This window comes from Neofelis nebulosa, chromosome 4 (assembly GCF_028018385.1).
Source record: "Neofelis nebulosa isolate mNeoNeb1 chromosome 4, mNeoNeb1.pri, whole genome shotgun sequence".
Lineage (NCBI taxonomy): Eukaryota > Metazoa > Chordata > Mammalia > Carnivora > Felidae > Neofelis > Neofelis nebulosa.
Genome location: NC_080785.1, coordinates 29246419 through 29265921, shown reverse-complemented (window position 1 = coordinate 29265921; position 19503 = coordinate 29246419). Strand labels below are relative to the sequence as shown.

The window sequence follows — 19503 nt, the reverse complement described above, 5'->3', positions numbered from 1 at the left end:
TAAATACAGTCATTACCACCTACTGAAACCAACACATATTGATATCATCAGGGAACAGGGTCCTCAGGGTTATGCACGATGAAAAGTTAAGTATCTACCCAAAAAATAATAAAAATTCCCATCTCTTCCCGGACCCTAGCACATAACTTCCAAGTTCTTTTTCAGAATATACTCCCGATTCCCCTCACTACTCCCTTATTGGTGTGTTCCCAAGCCTGCTTAAAATACTCAATTTAACTGGGTTTTAGCTAAGTTTGCAATATTTTACAATAAAATCCCCAGACTCCATTTTATGAATGACTGACTGAACACGGGAGTCATATATACAGATTGAAAAAAGTTGGTTAAATCAGAATTTTTAACATTTGCATTATCTGCTTAATGCCCCTAGGTAAAAACCATGCAGCATGACCAATACATTTCTTTTGAAATTCGCTTTTTCAGCCAGATGTTTATATTTTATCATCACAGCCTTACTCCAGTTAAACGGCTCCATTAGTACACATGGAAGTCACACAGAAAGTTAAAAGAATAGGGAATATTTTAATTATATACAGAACATGAATACACTATTCTGTTCTTGGATTCTTCTAAGCTAACTTTATATTACTCTGATACCTAAAGCAAAACCAAGAGACAGGCAAAAAACACTTTAAACAATCTCAAGAGCAGGATTAGAAAATTCATCCAAATAGAACCCTGTGAAATTTCTAAGTGTGCTTATAAAGCCAGTGATTCTAAGGAGCTTTCTCACCTTTAAGAAAAGCAATCACCACCTTTTATAACCCAGCCTTTGTCCACCCCAAATCCACAAATAATTTCCTTTGGGTTAAGATGACATGTGCCTATAGCCAGATTGGCTAGAACAGCAAAATTTAGCATCTAGCACAACAAACTTTCAAACTAAGACTTTAACATTTTAGAGCCCTCTAAAGCCAAGTACATTAAAAGCACCAGAAAGGAAAAAATGGGTCTTCTAAAAATGAGTGAAACCCAACTTCAAACTTTGTATTAGCAACACTGGAAACTGGAAGAGTGTACTATTAATGCCTTAAAAGTTCCGAGGGAAGAGGGTTTCAATCCAGACTACTCTGCCCAGTTGATTTCTCTGTGAAAAAAATTTCAAACCCATTAGATTCAGAAAATTTGTCACACTCCTTCAAAGGGGAGTATGAAAACTTTCAAACAAAATTAGGAAATAGGAACAGGGGCTCTATAGCTCACAAGAACTATGAAAAGAGAATCACAACTCTCAGCCTGTTGTCCCAACACTGAGTTCAGAGTAAACCAAAGGGGAAAGATATGCAAAAGAAAAGAGATGAAGCGATCAAGGCCAGCTATCCACTGTAATAGTGATTTCCAAACCCAATCAGATATCCCATGCGCTGGATTCCCCCTTTGGTCTCGAGCTCCATTTCCCATCACCTATCCGGCTCTGCACTCTCAGAATCAATAAGTCCTAACAGCTAAGCAGCCTTGTTCTTCAGCTTCTCTTTGGGTTTTCCTTGTTGGGGAGGTGCCTGCACAAAATCAGAGGGAAATAAGTGCAAGATAACAGGAGATTTAATCCCTGGGCCACCTCCCTACTATGCACCATCTGGCCATAATTCTATTCTACACCTGAAGACCACACCCTCTGTCAGACAGCTTTCTCCCATACCTTTGCTTCCTGGTCAGTTCAGGTCAGAGTTTCCTCCTTTCGCCCACGGAGGCCTACAGGTAAGTAAGGTCTTCCCCCTGTAGGTAACCCTTGAATGCTGCACCATCCCTCACCTTAAACTACCTGACCCTCTCATTTGTGAGTTGCCCCTTGGCATAACAGTTATTTCCTACTGGGCCCTATTTCATAATCCTCCTCCTTAAAAAAAAATAAATAAATAATAAACTTTTGGCTACACAGGAGTGATTTTACTGCTAGGTTACAATATTTCCACATACTTTCAAAAATATACCTCCTAACTAGAATAATAAAATGAAGGGAAATAACATGGATTTCAGATATAAGTGCTTAGGCACAGCTGGTCTACAGGAAAGTAAACTCGACATATATACCCACATATATGATATGGAAGTCTGAATTTAAGATAAGGGAGATAACATTTAACTGAATGTTATCAACACTCTCTTTTGATATTTTCAAGGGCTAAACAGTTTGCCTATCCATAAAATCCAGGAGAATGGGACAACTGAAAATGAAAGCTGACACAGGAATCCTATATCGATAACATCACAAGCATCATTGCTACTGGTGACATTTTTTTTTCCAATACGATGAGCAATTCTCAGGTAAGTTCCTAACAAAATAAAGTTCAATCTTTCCCCAATTTACCCAAAAGTTGTCTGGATTTTTTGGAAGATCATACATATTAAACCCATACAGATTTTTTTTTAATTTTAGATTAAGCTTCAGCATGAGCAGGGGAGAGGGGAGGAAGGAGAGAATCTTAAGCAGGCTCCATGCTCTGTGCACCGAGCACAATGGCAGTAGGGGGATTGGGGGGGGGGGGGGGGGGCGCTCAATTCCCAGACCCTGGGATGACAACCTGAGCCAAAATTAAGAGTCAGCCACCCAACCAGCTGAGCCACCCAGCTGCCCCAATACCTTCTTTATAAAGAGCTTTACTCTAGGCTCAAATAACCATAGACAGGATTTACCTACACCAATGTCCAACAAGACATTCAAATGCCATGTAGGATGAAAGACAATTTATCCTGCATTTTAGTTTTTTCTAGAATCCCTGGACCCTACCCACTAAATACTAGTAGCAACCCCCCCAATCACCAAGAAAAAACATTTTATGGGGTATGTTGGTTAAGTGTCTGCTGGGGGTATTACCAGCCCCATTGGGGACCAAGGTTTTTTTGTTTGTTTTTTTTTTTAATTTTTTTTTTTAACATTTATTTATTTTTGAGACAGAGAGACAGAGCATGAACGGGGGAGGGGCAGAGAGAGAGGGAGACACAATCTGAAACAGGCTCCAGGCTCTGAGCAGTCAGCACAGAGCCCGACGTGGGGCTCGAACTCACATACCGCGAGATCGTGACCTGAGCCGAAGTCGGACGCTTAACCGACTGAGCCACGCAGGCGCCACTTGGTTTTTTGTTTGGTTTTTTTTTTTTTTTTTTTAAGTAATGAAACATTTTTTTCTGTTTACCACTTTTTGTACTTTTTTAACTTACATCCCAGTTAGTTAACATATAGCACAACAACAATTTCAAGAGTAGATTCCAGTGATTAAGCCCCTATGTATAACACCCAGTGCTCATCCCAAGTGTCTTTAATGCCCCTTACCCATTTAACCCATCCCCCCCTCCCAAAACCCCTCCAGCAACCCTCTGTTCCCTATATTTAAGAGTCTGTCATGTCCCCCTCCCTGTTTAGGTTTTTGCTTCTCTTCCAAGTACCAATGGTTCCTAATTAGCAACTTGAGACAAAATAGGTAAAGAAAAACAAGAACTCCAAGAAAAGTTTCAACTTTTAGAAGATATGCAACCAATGCATACTATGTGGTTTGTAGTGACAGAACTCCACTAAGTAGCTTCCAGTTTTTAGAATCAGCTACTCAAAATACAAAAGTCTTTAGGATTTTTAATTTTAAGGTTTATTTGAGCAAGTGAGAGAAGGAATAATTGGGAGAGAGAGGGAGACGGAATCTGAAGCAGGCTCCAGGCTCTGAGCTGTCAGCACAGAGACGGACACAGGGTTCAAAACCCACCAACTGTAAAATCATGACCTGAGCCAAAGTCAGACACTTACCTGAGCCTCCTAGGAGCCCCAGAAGTCTTAAGGATTCTAAAAGATAAAGTTAACCTTGGGAAGATATTTTCTTCATTGAAGAATCTAGATGCAGGTGCTGTTGGCAATGGATTTCAATTCCAGTGTCTGAAATTCCTGCAGTCTTTTCCTTGTAGTCACAAGGAGTGTTTCCTGCCTCATACAGGAAGGCAAAAAACAAAACAGGTGATTGTTTAGACTTCAAACTAATTGTAGTTACAATATGGATAGAGCAGACCCACTTTAACAAGTAAAAATCAAGTCACTTGAAAATCAACCACGAGAGGTTCACTTCTCTCTCCTGCAGAGATCTGAGAGGTGGGGTAGCTCTCCGTCTGCAAGCCACGCTGCTCAGTGACTCAAGAAGTAGTAACCGGCTCCTCATCCAAAGGCTGCTTTAACTGCCAGACTGAGACAGATATTCAGCCAGTGGGTGGGAAAGGGCAGAGGGACAGGGACACGCTCCTCTTGTTTCCGGTGTAGGAGCCAAAGGCAGGCTGCCCCAAGATGGACCACACTCTGGAATATTTAACTTCTGAAAGAACGAGCACAAGCAGGGGAGGGACAGAGATGGGGGTAGAGGATCTGAGGCTGGCTCTGTGCTGACACTAGAGAGCCTGAGGCAGGGCTCCAACCCCTGAACTCTGAGATCATGACCTGAGCTGAAGTCGGATGCTTAACTGACAGAGCCACCCAGGTGCCCCTAACATATTTCTTTAAATAAAAGTTACTGGGACAGCCTGTACAAGGACACCTAGACCTTCCTCTGTCCCCCTTAAAACCAGGGCATCATGCCCCACACAAAAGGTACCCTCCCTGTACCAGGAGGTTAAAAGACATTCTCATAAGAGACAGGAAATTTAGAGCCTGAAGCCTGTATAAACAACCCTTTTTACTAATTTAGTACCTTGGCCCAAATTCTGTTTAGAATTCCTTACTGAAGCTCCCCAAATTCAGTTGTCAATTCCTCAGATTTACTGTCTTTACCTAAAAAGTGAAAAAGCTGCCTTAGTCATGTCTTTGGGTCTCTATTATTGGGCCTCTGTGTGCATGCAATAAACTTTTTCTCTGGTCTGTCTCATGTAAATTTAATTCTTACTCCAGCTAGAAAACCTTAAAAGACAAATTTTTCCTTCCCTTCACAAGGAACGGCCCATACATTCGCACACATCACTTCCATTCATAGCCCGCTAGCCTGAAATTAGTCTTTTGGCTAAGCTAACTGCCAAGAGAAGGTAGAACAAATATCAGATTCCAATTGTTCCCAGCCATCAACAATTTGAGCCAACAATTTGTATGCCACATACTTGTCCCTCCTATTCCGGCAAGACTTCCTTCCTGCCCTCCTCAGCAAAATCTCAGAAGTCTGTAGCTGGTCTTCCAGAATTGTGTAAAAACAAAGACATTACCTGTGCAATTCCTTGTAAAGACTGATAGGGCCATGGGACCTGGCCCTATTCTCGTGTGGGAGAAATAAAGTTGGCACCCTCCAAGCTAGGTTCTTGACATACATTCTCTGGGCAGTCATGCTCTGTTCCACGGATAACAAAAGGAAGGGGAGGGCAAGATTAGAAATGTAGTCTTCAGCCAGACAGCCACGTGCCCAGCTAAAAATTCTATTTCTTGTAAGGAGGTGAGAACATAGAGGAGGCAACTAGCAGAAACCAATAATGGTAAAAGACCATATTCCAGAAGAAAGGGAACCAGATGCTTGTAGGAAATGAGCTAACTCTCCCCATCGTATATTCTACAAGAAGCAATGGCTAAAGTCACTAAGAATCCATGAGAAAAGTGGTATACAGATTTCAATTTATGAACTATTTCCAGAAGAACTAAAAAAAACATGAAAAGTTATAAAGGTTCCCTCTGGAAAGCTGATTGGCAATGGGGAAGAGTGAACAGACTATTTAATTCTAAATTCTGCAAGGTTTATGCTATGTAAATATATTGTAATAGCTTAGATTCAGATTACAATCTCAAACTAGCACTCATAGTGCTACTTCTCTTGCTGGATTCTCTTTCCTTCTACATCATTCAAGCCCATGCTTTCAAATGAAATCCACATGACAATTCTCAAATTTACTTCTTACACCCAAATCTCTCCCAAGCTCCAAACAACTGTCCTTTTGATCTCTACTTATTTCAAGGACCACAAATTCAACATCTCACCTATTAGGTTTTAAGTTCCTCATGGCATGATCTGTATTGGATTAAATTGTATACCCCCACATAGTTTCTCAAATATTTTTAAGAATAAGAAAGGCAACAAAGCCTAGGATTCTAGGATGTAGTGATCAAATTATAGACATTCTTACAGGATCGCACACTTGAACCACAATTATGAAACATTAAAGCTATTTGGACACTGTCCTCCCCCAGTAATTTAAGATATATTGTTCTATCACGTAAAACAGAGTGGCCTTCTAGTTGAAGCAGGGAATAGAGAACAAGAATGCGCTTTCTGGAGCGCCTGAGTGGCTCAGTCACTTAAGCAGCCAACTCTTGATTTCAGTGCAGGTCATAATCTCACAGTTTGGGATCAAACCCTATATATCAGGCTCTGGGATCAAAGCACAGAGTCTGCTTGGGATTCTCTCCCCCGCCCCCTGTCTGCCCTCCCCTACTCTCTCTCTCAAAAAAAAAAAAAAAAAAAAAAAAAAAAGTGCTTTCTATCTCCCTACTTCCTGCTACTCAAGAATACATGAAGCCCTTCTGGTAAAGAAAACCAGAGCTTCACAAATGTAGGCAATAGATGTCTTGTTATAGTTCAGAATGATTCCTGAGGATACTTAGCATTTTGTAAGCCTTTCTGGCTAAAGAAGTATTTTGAGTTTTAGAGATTTTCTACAGAACCAAATTAAGACTCTCATCTCTTTAAATAAAATATGGAATAGATTTCCCTAAATTCGTGAAATAAAAATACAGGTTTCGTAGCAGAATTTAATTTTCCCATCTTCCAGTATTCGTACAGATACATAACAGTATTTTTAAAGGAAATACTGCAGATGAAATATAAAACTAAAACCCATCAAGATGAATGTCCATTAACTTCATAATCCATGAAAACTAGAGACCCAGCTTCTTAAAGCACACGTGCTTTGCTTTGTGAATCAAAACAAGAAGCACAACTATGAAGACCTAGCAAGATTTATATCCTGTCCCTCTACCTGTCCCTGGCTCCAGGATGGAAGAGCTGAGATGCCATATACTCAAGACAAAACAAAAATAAAAAACAAAATGGAAAATAAGATTGATGGTACATTGGCAATGATGGTTTCAAACTCAAAAGCAAAGACCAGGCAAAAATTGTTGTATTAAATAATCTTCAATACAAAATAACCTCAAAATGTATATATGCACACATGCAGAGGTGTTTATAGATGTGAAAAGCAGGTGTATGCATTATGATTAACATCCAAAACTCCAACAGAAAGTAGTTTTAACCTTTAAAGTCGGACAAAGAATCCTTGTCCAACACCCACACTAAATGAATCAAAGGGAGTTCCTTTCCACTGACTACAGTATATACTTCTCTTTATACTAGTAGGAATCTGGCATCAATATCTAGGAGTTAAACGCTTCTAGATATACAAAGTCAGTTAAAGATACATACAATTGTAGGGTAATATAAAGATGATACTATAAAGATAATAAGATAGGAATGATTACTATAATGCTAATTATTAGATCTATAAAAAAAATCCTAAAGTCAAAATTTGCCACATGATTTTTGACCTAAAACTTAATATTCATTGCATACTACAGTGAACCATAGTGTCAACATAAGATTAGAAATTACCACAGAGAAAACAAACTTCACCACTAGAAATTTTTAAGTATTCTGATTAACTATGTTAATACCAATTCAAGAGAAAAATAACATTTAGCAAAAATTTCATAGTACTACAGATGCCAAAATGTACCTAGAGGTAAATTCATAGCTTCATATACTTTCATTTTATTACAAAGCAGAAAATAAAAATCCTGTTAAGCTGCCAGATCAAAGAACCACCTTGTATCGCCCCTTACCCAGCTCCACCCCCCGCCCCGGAAAAAAAAAAAAAAAAAAAACACCTTAGGAAAATAGAAACTATAAAACAAAGTTTATAAAGTTTACGTGTACATTTGTAAGAACAAGAGTATCTGGGCTATCTAATGAATTTTTAAAAAGGAGAAACCCTGGAGACCAAAAGCTGAAGATAGAGAAAATGAAAGATATATCCAACTATGTTAATATACCTGAAAACCTAGAAATGGCCAATTTTCGGTGACAGTTGACAGCCAGCACAGAAAAAGACCTTTCTGAATACAGACCAAAAGAACTATAAAAAATTAAAAGCCTAGAGAACTCAAGTTTTTTAAAAACCAGCGCAATCAGGGAGCAATTACCCTAGGAATGTAAATACAGTTTAACAATAGGAAACCTAGTAAATCCATCACATCAGTAAAATTAAGTCAGGCAATCACCTCAATGGATGGGACAAGAAATTTGATAAAAGTCCATTCCTGAGATTTTTCAACTCACTTAATGTAAGAAAAATAGAGTAGCAAAGAATACCCTAAAATGCTAACAACATGTTCCTTGGTACAATTCCAAAAGCATTCCTAGTAAAGCCTGCATCAAGAGAAGGCTATGGCAGGGCACCTGGGTGGCTCAGTTGGTTAAGCATCCAAATTCAGCTCAGGTTATGATCTCACTGTCTGTGGGTTCAAGCCCTGAGTCAGGCTCTGTGCTGACAGCTCAGAGCCTGGAACCTGCTTCTGATTCTGTGTCTCCCTCTCTCTCTCGGCCCCTCCCCTGCTCACTCTGTCTCTGTCACTCTCTCAGAAATAAACACTTAAAAATTAAAAAAAAAAAAAAAAAAAAAAAAAAAACCAAATACACTGTTTTGAACGTTCTTAACCAGAGATGTCAAACAGAACAGGTACAGCTACCGGGGAAGACAAATCATTACTATCAGAGGATTCAACCGCCTACCATAGACAACCCAGAAGGCTCAGATAGGACTTACTAATAGTGCACAGCGATACGATCAGTTAAAACAAAGCTAGAGTTTAACATTTACTGATTACTGGTAATAGAAAAACACAAGCCACAGAGAAAAAAATTGTAAAAGGTTTAAAAATAACTTGGTTATAAACCCAAGGGGCCAATACAATGAAAGGGACAAAACATCGCAACGACAGAAGAGGCCTAACTGAAGAGGATGTACATCAAACAAGACTTTAGTAAAAATTAGTTTCTCAACAGGCTTAACAAGAAATGACAGCATCTAATCAGGAGCATAAGGGAGCATAAGGAAGCATATGTGTTAGCAGGCACTAAGCTAAACACTTTCTATGCATCTCATTTAATTATAACAAAAATTCTATGTGGCCATTAGCCCCTTTTTACAAATGAAAAAGCCAGGACCTAGAGAGCAGAAATACCTTACTCATACAATGCATGGATACTACAAAAGAATGAAGCCAGGCTCCCTGAAGACAAAGCATTTCCTAACTGCTGTTTCTTGTTTTTTGTTTTTTTTTTTTTTTAAGAGAGGGCAAGTGAGGGGCACCTGGGTGGCTCATTTGGTTGAGTGGTTGAGCTGACCTCAGCTCAGGTCATGATCTCAGGGTCCTTGAGTTTGAGCCCCACATGGGGCTCTGTGCCTAAAGCTCAGAGCCTGGAGCCTGCTTAGGATTCTGTGTCTGCCTCTCTCCCTGCCCTTCCCCTGCTTGCACTCTTGTGGCTCTCTCTCAAAAATAAACATTAAAAAAAAAATTAAGGGTAAGAGGGGGTGGGGATAGGGGGAGGAATAGAATGGTAAAAAAATCTGATAAATGGGAACTCCAATCAAGTATTAAAATATGTAATTATCCTAAGTCAAAATTACATGATATGAGCAATAGGAAAAGAGCTAGAGCAATTAGAATAGGTAACCTAGAAAAAGATGTAAAAGACACATACACATAATCTATAAATTACTGAACACTACTGAAGGAATTTATGCTTGTTTTATTCTTAAAAAAAATTTTTTTTAACGTTTATTTATTTTTGAGACAGAGAGAGACAGAGCATGAACGGGGGAGGGGCAGAGACAGAGGGAGACACAGAATCGGAAACAGGCTCCAGGCTCCGAGCCATCAGCCCAGAGCCCGACGCGGGGCTCGAACTCACATACCGCGAGATCGTGACCTGAGCTGAAGTCGGACGCTTAACCGACTGCGCCACCCAGGCACCCCATGCTTGTTTTATTCTTGACTGTGTTTCCAGAACATCTGATCTTGTTAAGTAGAGGCTCAATAGATACTTGTCAATGAATTAATGAGGGAAACCATTTGAACTTGACCTTCCAGCTTAGGAATGGAAGGAAGCAGAGCATAATCAAGAATCAGTCTGCAAGAACTGCTTAACTTTGGGGGGGGGGGGGGGGGGGATGTCAACTCCTTGCTTCAAACATTAATTCTAGATGGGAAATTGTCCAAGAGAAGAAATGTTAAGGAAAAGATCAAAGTATATCTAAAAAAAGGCAGACTATAGAAAACCCTTCACAAAGGAATGCTATTTTCAACATACCGATAAAGAGTTCACATTACCAAAATCGCAACCAAAAAAAATGAAAAAAAGGGACATTAGACCATACACATATATTCATCTTCACTATCAGGAAGGAGCGAGTTAACTATCCTGCTAGCCTGGCAAAGACTGCCTTTAAACTGTTCATACCTTTTGCCCCAGTAATATTTTCGTTGTAAAAATTCATCACAAACCTGAAGGTTAGAAAATGAAAGTATTCAAACCACAAGGTTTACAAAGTGATGTGAAGAAGTTTCTTTTTTTTTTTTTTAATTTTTTTTTTCCAACGTTTTTTATTTTGGGGACAGAGAGAGAGACAGAGCATGAACGGGGGAGGGGCAGAGAGAGAGGGAGACACAGAATCGGAAACAGGCTCCAGGCTCCGAGCCATCGGCCCAGAGCCTGATGCGGGGCTCCAACTCACGGACCACGAGATCGTGACCTGGCTGAAGTCGGACGCTTAACCGACTGCGCCACCCAGGCGCCCCAAGAAGTTTCAAAAAGTAGACCAATGATGCTCTACAAACAGAAGCCTCTCAAATGCAAACTACAACCTATTAACGTATTTTTAATTTCCTGAAGTATAGTCAATACACAACATTAGTCTCAGGTGTACAACAGTTATGTGACACTAATGCAATTTGAACAGGTTTTCCATACTCTCCACCTAACGCTAAAATTTTGCGGGCTGCAAACAAAAATATAAAAACACTTAAAACCGTTTAAACAAGAACTTAGCTAAGCACTTAATGCCTTCTGAAGTTACTTTCTGAAAGACCTATATGCACGACTACTGCATATACCAAGGAAATATTCCACTGACTATAGATCTTGAAAGACCTTGGTGCAATTTACTCTTCAGTTAGGCATTACTCAGTGTCAACCTCTGAGATTTCACTATACTCTCCCAGTTCATTTTGGAATAGGAAGCAACACTCAGGCTTACACTCAGCATCCTATATTTTCTATTGCTAACGTTGTGATCTGTGGTTTTATAATTACACACTTGCAAATGCAACTAATTGCCTCTAGCATATTACCTAATTAAAGACCTTTCGGAAGTCTAATATGTACTGGCCTCCCACTGTATTGATTCAATAAAGTCTAGAATATTTAGATGTTTGTTCCTCCCTTAGAGGATCCCTGTTGCTTTTACCTTAATATGGAATATTGGTTTAATTACTCAGTAATCTTACTCGTTACTGCAAATAGTTTCACCTTGCCCATGTGAAAATAAGCCAGTTTCCGGCAGCTTTCCAGAAAACACACACACACACACACAGTTCTCAACCTTGGCCCCACACTGGAATCACCTAGGAAGCTTTAAGACTACAACCCCCAGAGATTGATTTCATTAATGTGGGGTGCAACTTGAATGATGGGATTCTTAAGGGCTCTCCAGGGAATTCTAATGTGCAGCTAAGGATAGAAATCAGATTTTTGTTTTTAAAAAAATGAAAGCCCATCAAAATCCTCAGCTGATTTTGAAACACAGGGACCAAAAACAGTGGTCCTAAAAGGAAGTGTTACCAACTCAGGACAACTTCATAATTTGATTCCTAAATATTAATTTTGGGCAGGTGTCCTTTGTTCCAGTATATGTCCACCTTTACATTTACAGCTATTAGGTCTTTAACCCAAAAATTAAAACGGCAACACATGACTATGTGACCCACCACTTCCTTCCCAAAGATCTAAGTCAATCTGAAATGCATAGAAAATAGCACAATCATGCAAAAGAGGCCTCCTCACTACCAAACTGGTGGGATTCTCTATTTGGAATTCTCGTATTTCATAATCTGGCAATTGGTTTTAATTTTATCTTAAAGTTCTTTAATGACCTTACATACAGTGTTATTTATCTTTTGAGTGTATAAATAAAGGGAACAGTTTCCATTAAGAAAAAAAGAGGGAAACATAATTAGCTATTTTATTTCACTTTATAAGCAGTCATTGTATATCAGAATTACAGCTGATTTCATTTTTGAAAGAAGCAAACGTCAATATCACTTAATCCGTCTGAGTTCATCTCATCAACACAACTCATTCCACTAAATTAAGTGCCACCATCTCAAGACACCCTGTGGAGGGTTAGATGAATCAAACACGCATCTTCCTGAGATACTGTATTAAGTCCGGTCTGAGGTTACTTTAATGTGGTTTCCAACCCACTCCCCAGAGGACAATGTATTCGCTCTTCTTAAAAACCAACATAACCTATCCCTTCTGCATTTGCTCCACAATGTATTAAAGTCAGAAGAGCACAAAGGCTGAATTAAGCCTAACTCCCAAAGAGGGTGGCTTTTTAAGATTTTCACATCATTTGCTGGAAACCTGCAAACAAGGAAACAAGGTAGAATACTGGGCTTCTACACTGCTGGTCTCTTGGGCTTGGTAGTGGCAGTGGCCAAGTTCCACTTTGCAGTCATCAGTTCTACCAGCTTTACATTTTTATGGCTTTCAGGGGGTAGAAATCCTGGAGGTCTCAAAAACACATTTAGGAACACAAGTTTCCCGAGATCAGAAGACTCTTACTTTCCTTTCTCCCCGCCCCCCCCACCCCCCCGCCACTGCTTTCCTCCAAATTGCACCTAATTCTTTGCAACATGTGCTAAATCTGACACTTGTTTGTATCCAAACAAGTTTTGGGGGGGTTTGAGCACATACACCAATGAGCACGGGAGGGGCAGAGAATCTTAAGCAGGCCTCGAGATTATGACCTGAACTGAAATCAAGAATCTGATGTTTAGCCAACTGAGCCACCAAGGCACGCCCCCCCCGCAAGACACGTTTTTGCTGGATGCCCTATGCTAAGGCACCAAAGAGGGGGCAACACAGCACTAAAGGCGTAAGACTTCCTAGCCTTAGGTAAGGGATTCTCAACCCTTGTAAAGCTGTGGGGGCTTTGTTTTGGAAAACTGGTTTTTCCAGGATGCCAGGGTGGCTCATTCCATTAAGTGTCTGACCCAGGCTCAGGTCAAGATCTCCAGGTTTGAGTCCTATGTTGGGCTCTGTGTAGACAGCTCAGAGCCTGGAGCCTGCTTGGGATTCTATGTCTCCCCTCTCTGCCCCTCCCCCACTCGGTCTCAGAAATAAACATTTAAAGAAAATTTTAAAAATTTGGCTCTTTCCCCTGAACTTAGGGATCACCTGAGCAGTCAGAATGTTAACAAAAGAGACCATCATGTCCAAAGATCTAAAAGTAGCCACTTTTTGTAATGAAACATTCAGATGGCAGAGTTATAGGCAGGCACCTACCATAGGTCTTTCCACAATGCATTCTTGCCCTCTTCCTGGTCGGTTTTACCTAAGGAGCTTGCTCTCCCCCCCACCCCCATCCACAATTTCACATTTGTGTACGTTTCTCAAACTTAGACAAAAATTATGTGAAGTGGTGGGAATGCTTATTCTAGATGAAGGGTAAGTCACAACTTAGAGTGATTACTGGTCATACATGTAGAAATGGCAAGAACAAAAAACTGAGAACAAACTGAGGGTTGATGGGGGGTGGGAGGGAGGGCAGGGTGGGTGATGGGTATTGAGGAGGGCACCTTTTGGGATGAGCACTGGGTGTTGTATGGAAACCAATTTGACAGTAAATTTCAAATATTAAAAAAAAAAAAGAAATGGCAAGAACATCAATCTAGGATTCACAGAAAGTTATCAAATACCATTTTACTCTAATTCCTGATTTCTAGTTTAAAAAAGCAGGTTCCTTCAACATCGGACTTTACTAACTTTAATGAAAACAAAAACAGTGCAACCACCCATTAGAAGCCTACAGACCTGCAGTCTAAACCTTTAACTACAGGAATGAACATACTGACCCCCCCTGCTGTGGTAGTCGTTATGATGGGTCAGAGTCCCCCTACCTTCTAGTCACCATGAACACCTATTACTTTTCCAAAGGTTCAACAAATTGCCTTTATGATTTGCCTTATGAAGCGGATTTGATTATTTGGTAAACTGCTTTGCCATTAATACCGATCCCACCCTTAACCAATGATAGAGAGTCACACAAAGTTCATTACTGCTGTAGCATTCTGATGGTACCAAAGTCATCAAGGTAAAGAGGCATCAGGCCTAGACACTATTCGGAACTGAAGTCCTTTTGCCATTAGCAGTTACTTCATATTGGTATCACATGTGAACCCCTGGATACGTTAAGTGATGTGACCACCTGGTGCAAAGCTGTTAGGGTGGACCCAGATACTCACTTTCAGAATTTTCTGTAGAGCCATCAGTAGTCCCAGGGCCTCAATGGCATACATGGCCACTGTTCCTCGGAGGTGAAGTTTTCCAGCCAAGAGCAAAGAAAGCAATGTTTGAGTCAACCGAGTTTAATGCTACTAAGCTTTCGAGTAACTCCTGGATAAAACCCCTAACTAGCTTTGTGGGCCTTTCTAGCTAAGTAAGGAGAAAACAAAACACTGCAGCTGAGGTCTAGTTCACAAAAACTCACCAGCCCTTTAAGGGAGGGCTAGGACAGCCAGAGGAATGCTCTTGTGTCACTTATAAAATGAGGACCCCTGGGGCTCCTGGGTGGTTCAGTCAGATAAGTGTCGGACTTCGGCCCAGGTCATATCACGGTTCATGGGTCCGAGCCCAGTGTCAGGCTCTGTGCTAACAGCTCAGAGCCTGGAGACTGCTTTGGATTGGGTCTCCATCCCTGCCCCTCCCCTGCTTGGGCTAGGTCCCTCACTCTCAAAAAGTGAATAAACTTTTTTTTTTTTTTTTTTTTTTTTTTTTTTTTAAAGTGAGGACCCTTTCAGATCTCAATCTGAGAGTTTCTAAATTCTCAAAGTTGTGAGGAGTAAACAGCAACATGCAGGTCTATAACAATTTAAGCTATCAGATCCTTTTATTAGATGTTGGACTACTTGAAGATACAGGAAAAAACATACAATGGATTAATGATTTTGCAATTATGCTGTGATTTTTTTACATAACCCACGTGTATAATTTGAGACTTAAAGTTTCTGGCATTAATTGACCTATGTATCAAATTCACAGGAATATAAGTTCCCACTTCACTCCATCCTAGAAGAAAACCTACTGCCAAGAATTGTTCCAGTTCCCTCTAGGAAGCAGCATGTTAAAAAAAAAAAAAAAAAAAAAGTGTGGGGCCTTTGGAATAAGGCAAATATTTAGGTTATGTGGCCTCCCCCTTAATAAAAATTCACTGAAGTTAATCTGACAGCACTCAATGCTCCCAAGATTTAAAGAGCTGAAGTTGCCAAGTATTTTTGCAGAGATCAGATGCAGGGTTTTGTTGTTTGGGTTTTGGTAACCTCTGGGTAAGGTCATAGTTTTCTTAGGGTTGTGAACGTATTCGGCAGTTCAAGTAACTTCTGTAGGAACATTCTATTTAAATGGGAGGAGTCAGATCTGTAACCATGAACAAGCAAAGGGGAGTTTCAGTACCAAAATGCGACAAGCACAGTGTAAGTCAGCTACCAGTAACTTTTTACAAAAGCAGAATAGTCTGGACAGGACTAGCTTTAGTTTCACCATACACTTTTACAGTTTAATACACTAAAAATAAGCTTCAATGCACTATGAATGACCGAAGTGATAACAGGCTGACATTCAGAAGCTTTACACGGCTAGACAGGTCAAGAATTACTTACACTTAGCATAAGGAGGACTACTGAAGTTGAAATCTGCTTGACCTATGGAGTGGACAAGCAACAGGTGACTGCAGCACAACGATGAGGAAGCAGGGTACCTTACCTACGGGAAGAATAGAAGGCGCACAAGAACATCACGGGGCACGCACAACTGACTGGAGGAATGGGGACTTCAATCATGCCCCCTGAGGAAATGATGCTCAGACTGCTCACCTCCGAAATGAGGGGTCTGCCTGGAGGACACCAAGGTCTTTTCCAGCTCTAGCATTCTGTGACTGAATTACCTACAGGGTTAGGTTCTTGAAGGTTCAGTGTAATTCGGCACCAGCTGTAAAGAATCACCCCTCAAGTATTCCCAGAGAGTGAAGGGTTTCAAAACAGCTACTTAGTTTAGGTGTGTTTTTAAAGGCTGGATAGAGGAGGATGGTGGGAGGACTGCATGTACTCAAAGCTGCAGTGGTGTTTCAGAAGACCATTCAAATGCTCCCTGGATTTCTGAGAAATGCTTTATGTGCTTGATATTTCAGAAAATAAACACGTGTGCATCTAGATACGCCTCGGGCAAATTCTAAGCTCTCTGGGTCTCCACATTTTGTCGGAGATAGTTAGATTTCTACTGGACCTTTTAGGTTCAGCATTCTATCAGAAAGATTTCTTAGGTTCTCATTTACCCAATTAGAGCAATTGGAGTCATGACTTTCCACTGTTACAAAAACATCGGACCCCTGCAATGTGGTTTTAAAACTAAAGTTGGCAGACGTTACACCTGAAACAACCTCCTTACCTCTTTGGGATGCAAAAACAAAGCAAAAAAAAGCAAAAACAAAAACACGCATTCCTTACCAAGTGGTTATGCACCAATCCTTTGTTTTTCATTAATAGTGCCTGCCCAGACCAGGAATTATCAACCTACAGAAATTCTAAGAACTGCGTACCTTCTCCAGGGTTTGGATTTGAAGTGTTCGTTACATAGCAGTAAAGCAAGCTCGTTAACTTTTTTATTCCCTGCGGAAAATTTCTACCCCTTCGCCCTAGTGAAGGCTGCTCTAGCTAACAGGGGTGGCCAGATTCCACCTGTTTCGCCTAATTACACAATCATTAAGACTCACAGAAAAGCCCAGCTCCAGCTGAACTCAGGTGGGCAGAAATGCACCACCGCTCTTAGAAACTTAAGTTGATGGAAGTTGCGTTGTAACCTGGCCGGAGCGGAGTCCCAGCGGGTGCAACCACCGCACGGCGGGCGCTGCGGGTCTCACGATGCCAAGCTGACAGCTTCTGCCAACAGGAAGGGGGCTGCGGGAGGACGCATCCGCTGCAACCCGATACCCAGCCGGCTAAAGCACGAAGGGATTCCCCCTGAAAGATTCCCTTGAACCGTAAAGACCGACAAAAACAGTGCACGCATTAAACAAGGGTAGAGGGCAAGCGCCCCAGCGCTCTCCCGGGAGAAAACTCCGGGGAGGAAGAAGTGGCGGCCGGAGGCGCCGAGTCCTGCGTGCAACTCACCTTCTGCTGCCTCCGGGCCATGTCGGTGGGCTGTTTGGCGTTGAAGGGGTACGCGATGCACCTCACGACGAAGACGTAGAGCTGCAGGCGGATCCTCCGCTCCTGCTCCTCATCCAGCTGCCTCTCGGGCTCATCTCGCCCCTCGCTGAGCACAGAGGGGCTCGGGCTCACGGGTCTGGCCGCGCTGCCGCCGCCCGCGCGCCCCGGCGCGTCCCGCCGCCCTTCGCGAGCCGGGGCCGGTGGCGCTCGCTGCGGGCCGCCGGCCGCCACCAGCACATCGCGGCTCTCCTCTTCCAGCCCTTCGTCCGACTCCTCTTCGCTGGAAGACGGGTCCAGCATGGTGCTCGGGGCGCCCCGCCGCTCGGCCCGCGGCCCCCAGGCGCCTCACCCACGGCAGCTGCGTCCGCCGGTCTGAGGGAGCCGCGCGGCTGGCAGCAGCGGCCGCAGAACGAAAGGAAAACTGGCCAGAGCTTTCCGGACACGTCGAGTTAAAGACCGGAATGTTTCCTACCACCAGGGCGAAAGGGGCGGGCAAGAGCCGGGAGGAGGCGAGGGGGAGCCGCCGGGATTAAATAGGCGGAGTTAGCGTTGGAGGTGAACGTGAGCGCCTCGTGAATTCCTCTGCCCGCCCGGGACCCGCCAACCCCGTGATCCCGCCACGCCGGCGGGCAGAGGCGGGGCGGCCCGAGCTCCCGGACGCAGGTGGGGAACCTGTGGCTCCTACAACAAGCAACACGTGGAATAAAATGTTGAGCGGGCGCGGGGTCGTGGAGTACGCGTGCGCGCGCCGCGGCTGCTGCCGGGGCCCAGGATCCCGGGTGCAGAGGCTGGTAGTTTGCAAAAGCGAGGAGGGGCTAGACGTGTCTGCTCCGTATGCACACCCGGGGTTGCTTGGACTACCTTGACCCCCTACCCTCCATGCTTTTTCTCCCGACAGATTCCTAAAGGGCAGGTGGATGGGGGCGGTGGAGTTGCTCCGACTCTCCGAAGGTGAGGAAAGCGGCCAGAACATCCCTGAGACCCGAATCCGATGCCCAGATTGAACCCAAGTGCGGAAAAGTGGGAGCCACTCACCTCAAAATAATGTTGGGGAGAGACTTTGAAAAGTCTCTCGCTCTGCTCTGCTGCTGTTTGACGCTCATGCTGAAGTCCAAATTATAAAGTCAGAGGAACGTTTTTGACAAAAAAAAAAAAAAAAAAAAAAAGAAAGAAACGCGAGGCTTTCTTTTTAAACTGTTTTTATTCCCACATGAGCAAGATAGATTTTGTATTTTTGGAATGGCACTTTGGTTCAGTTCACACATAGCTGGATTATTTTCTGGGTTGGAATGAGATTGACTCAAATAGTTTGTGTAGTGCACACATATCTTCAGCTAACGTTTGAGCACACGCCCGTTGTCCGGCACTGTCAGCATTTGGCGGAGCCTGCGGAGCTCAGGGACACACAACACTTGGTCATTGTTGGTTCTGGCCTCAAGTGGGCGTCTGGAGGCTGCACCTGAAGCCTGTCTTATCTGCACAGATTTCTCAGTCCCAATGGTGGAACCACCTGGAAGTTTCTTCCTGTGATTTCTGTTTCCGATGTTCTTAATCCGGTCAAGAGGGGGAAACAAGGAAAACAGTGCACTCAACCCAAGATGCAATGTACTATGGCCAGACTGGCGGAGAGATTATGAAGCTCCGGGGAGATACCAGGGAGGTACACTGTCGACTCTGAGCTTGTCTACCCTGTGGCCGAAAAGCAGTTCTAGCTTTTTTAAAGCCACTTCCACAGTTAGGTACACAATAGAGAGGCTTTCCTTCTGCATTTACTGACGTTCTCCCTAGATGGGGTAAAAAGATAAGGAGGCATTTACTCCTAAGGAGCCTTGCTTATTTATCAATCCTTAATGGGTGCCCATAGCGATAAAATGTTCATTGAGGGCATTACTGCTGGCAGATCTCCAACTTTCCAAGGAATAGGAAATCTCAGAAACTGATGTATTTCAATAATGTTTTATTCTTGGCAAGGTAAACCATAAATGATAAGCCTA

General features: G+C 42.4%; 1 protein-coding gene across 16 annotated transcripts in view; it reads right to left on the bottom strand.

Moving 5' to 3' along the window:
• CADPS2 (calcium dependent secretion activator 2) overlaps window positions 1–18207 on the bottom strand; it is a 543402-nt gene extending 525195 nt beyond the window's left edge. For 7 of the 16 annotated variants that reach the window (XM_058724443.1, XM_058724445.1, XM_058724447.1 and 4 more), the window contains exon 1: window positions 17471–18204. In XM_058724443.1, coding sequence (XP_058580426.1) covers window positions 17471–17809 — 339 coding nt within the window. In that variant the 5' untranslated portion in view covers window positions 17810–18204. Of the gene's footprint in view, window positions 1–17470 lie in introns of all 16 variants that reach the window. The other 9 variants (XM_058724450.1, XM_058724451.1, XM_058724455.1 and 6 more) reach the window with 4 other exon arrangements.
• Window positions 18208–19503: the final 1296 nt, after the last annotated feature.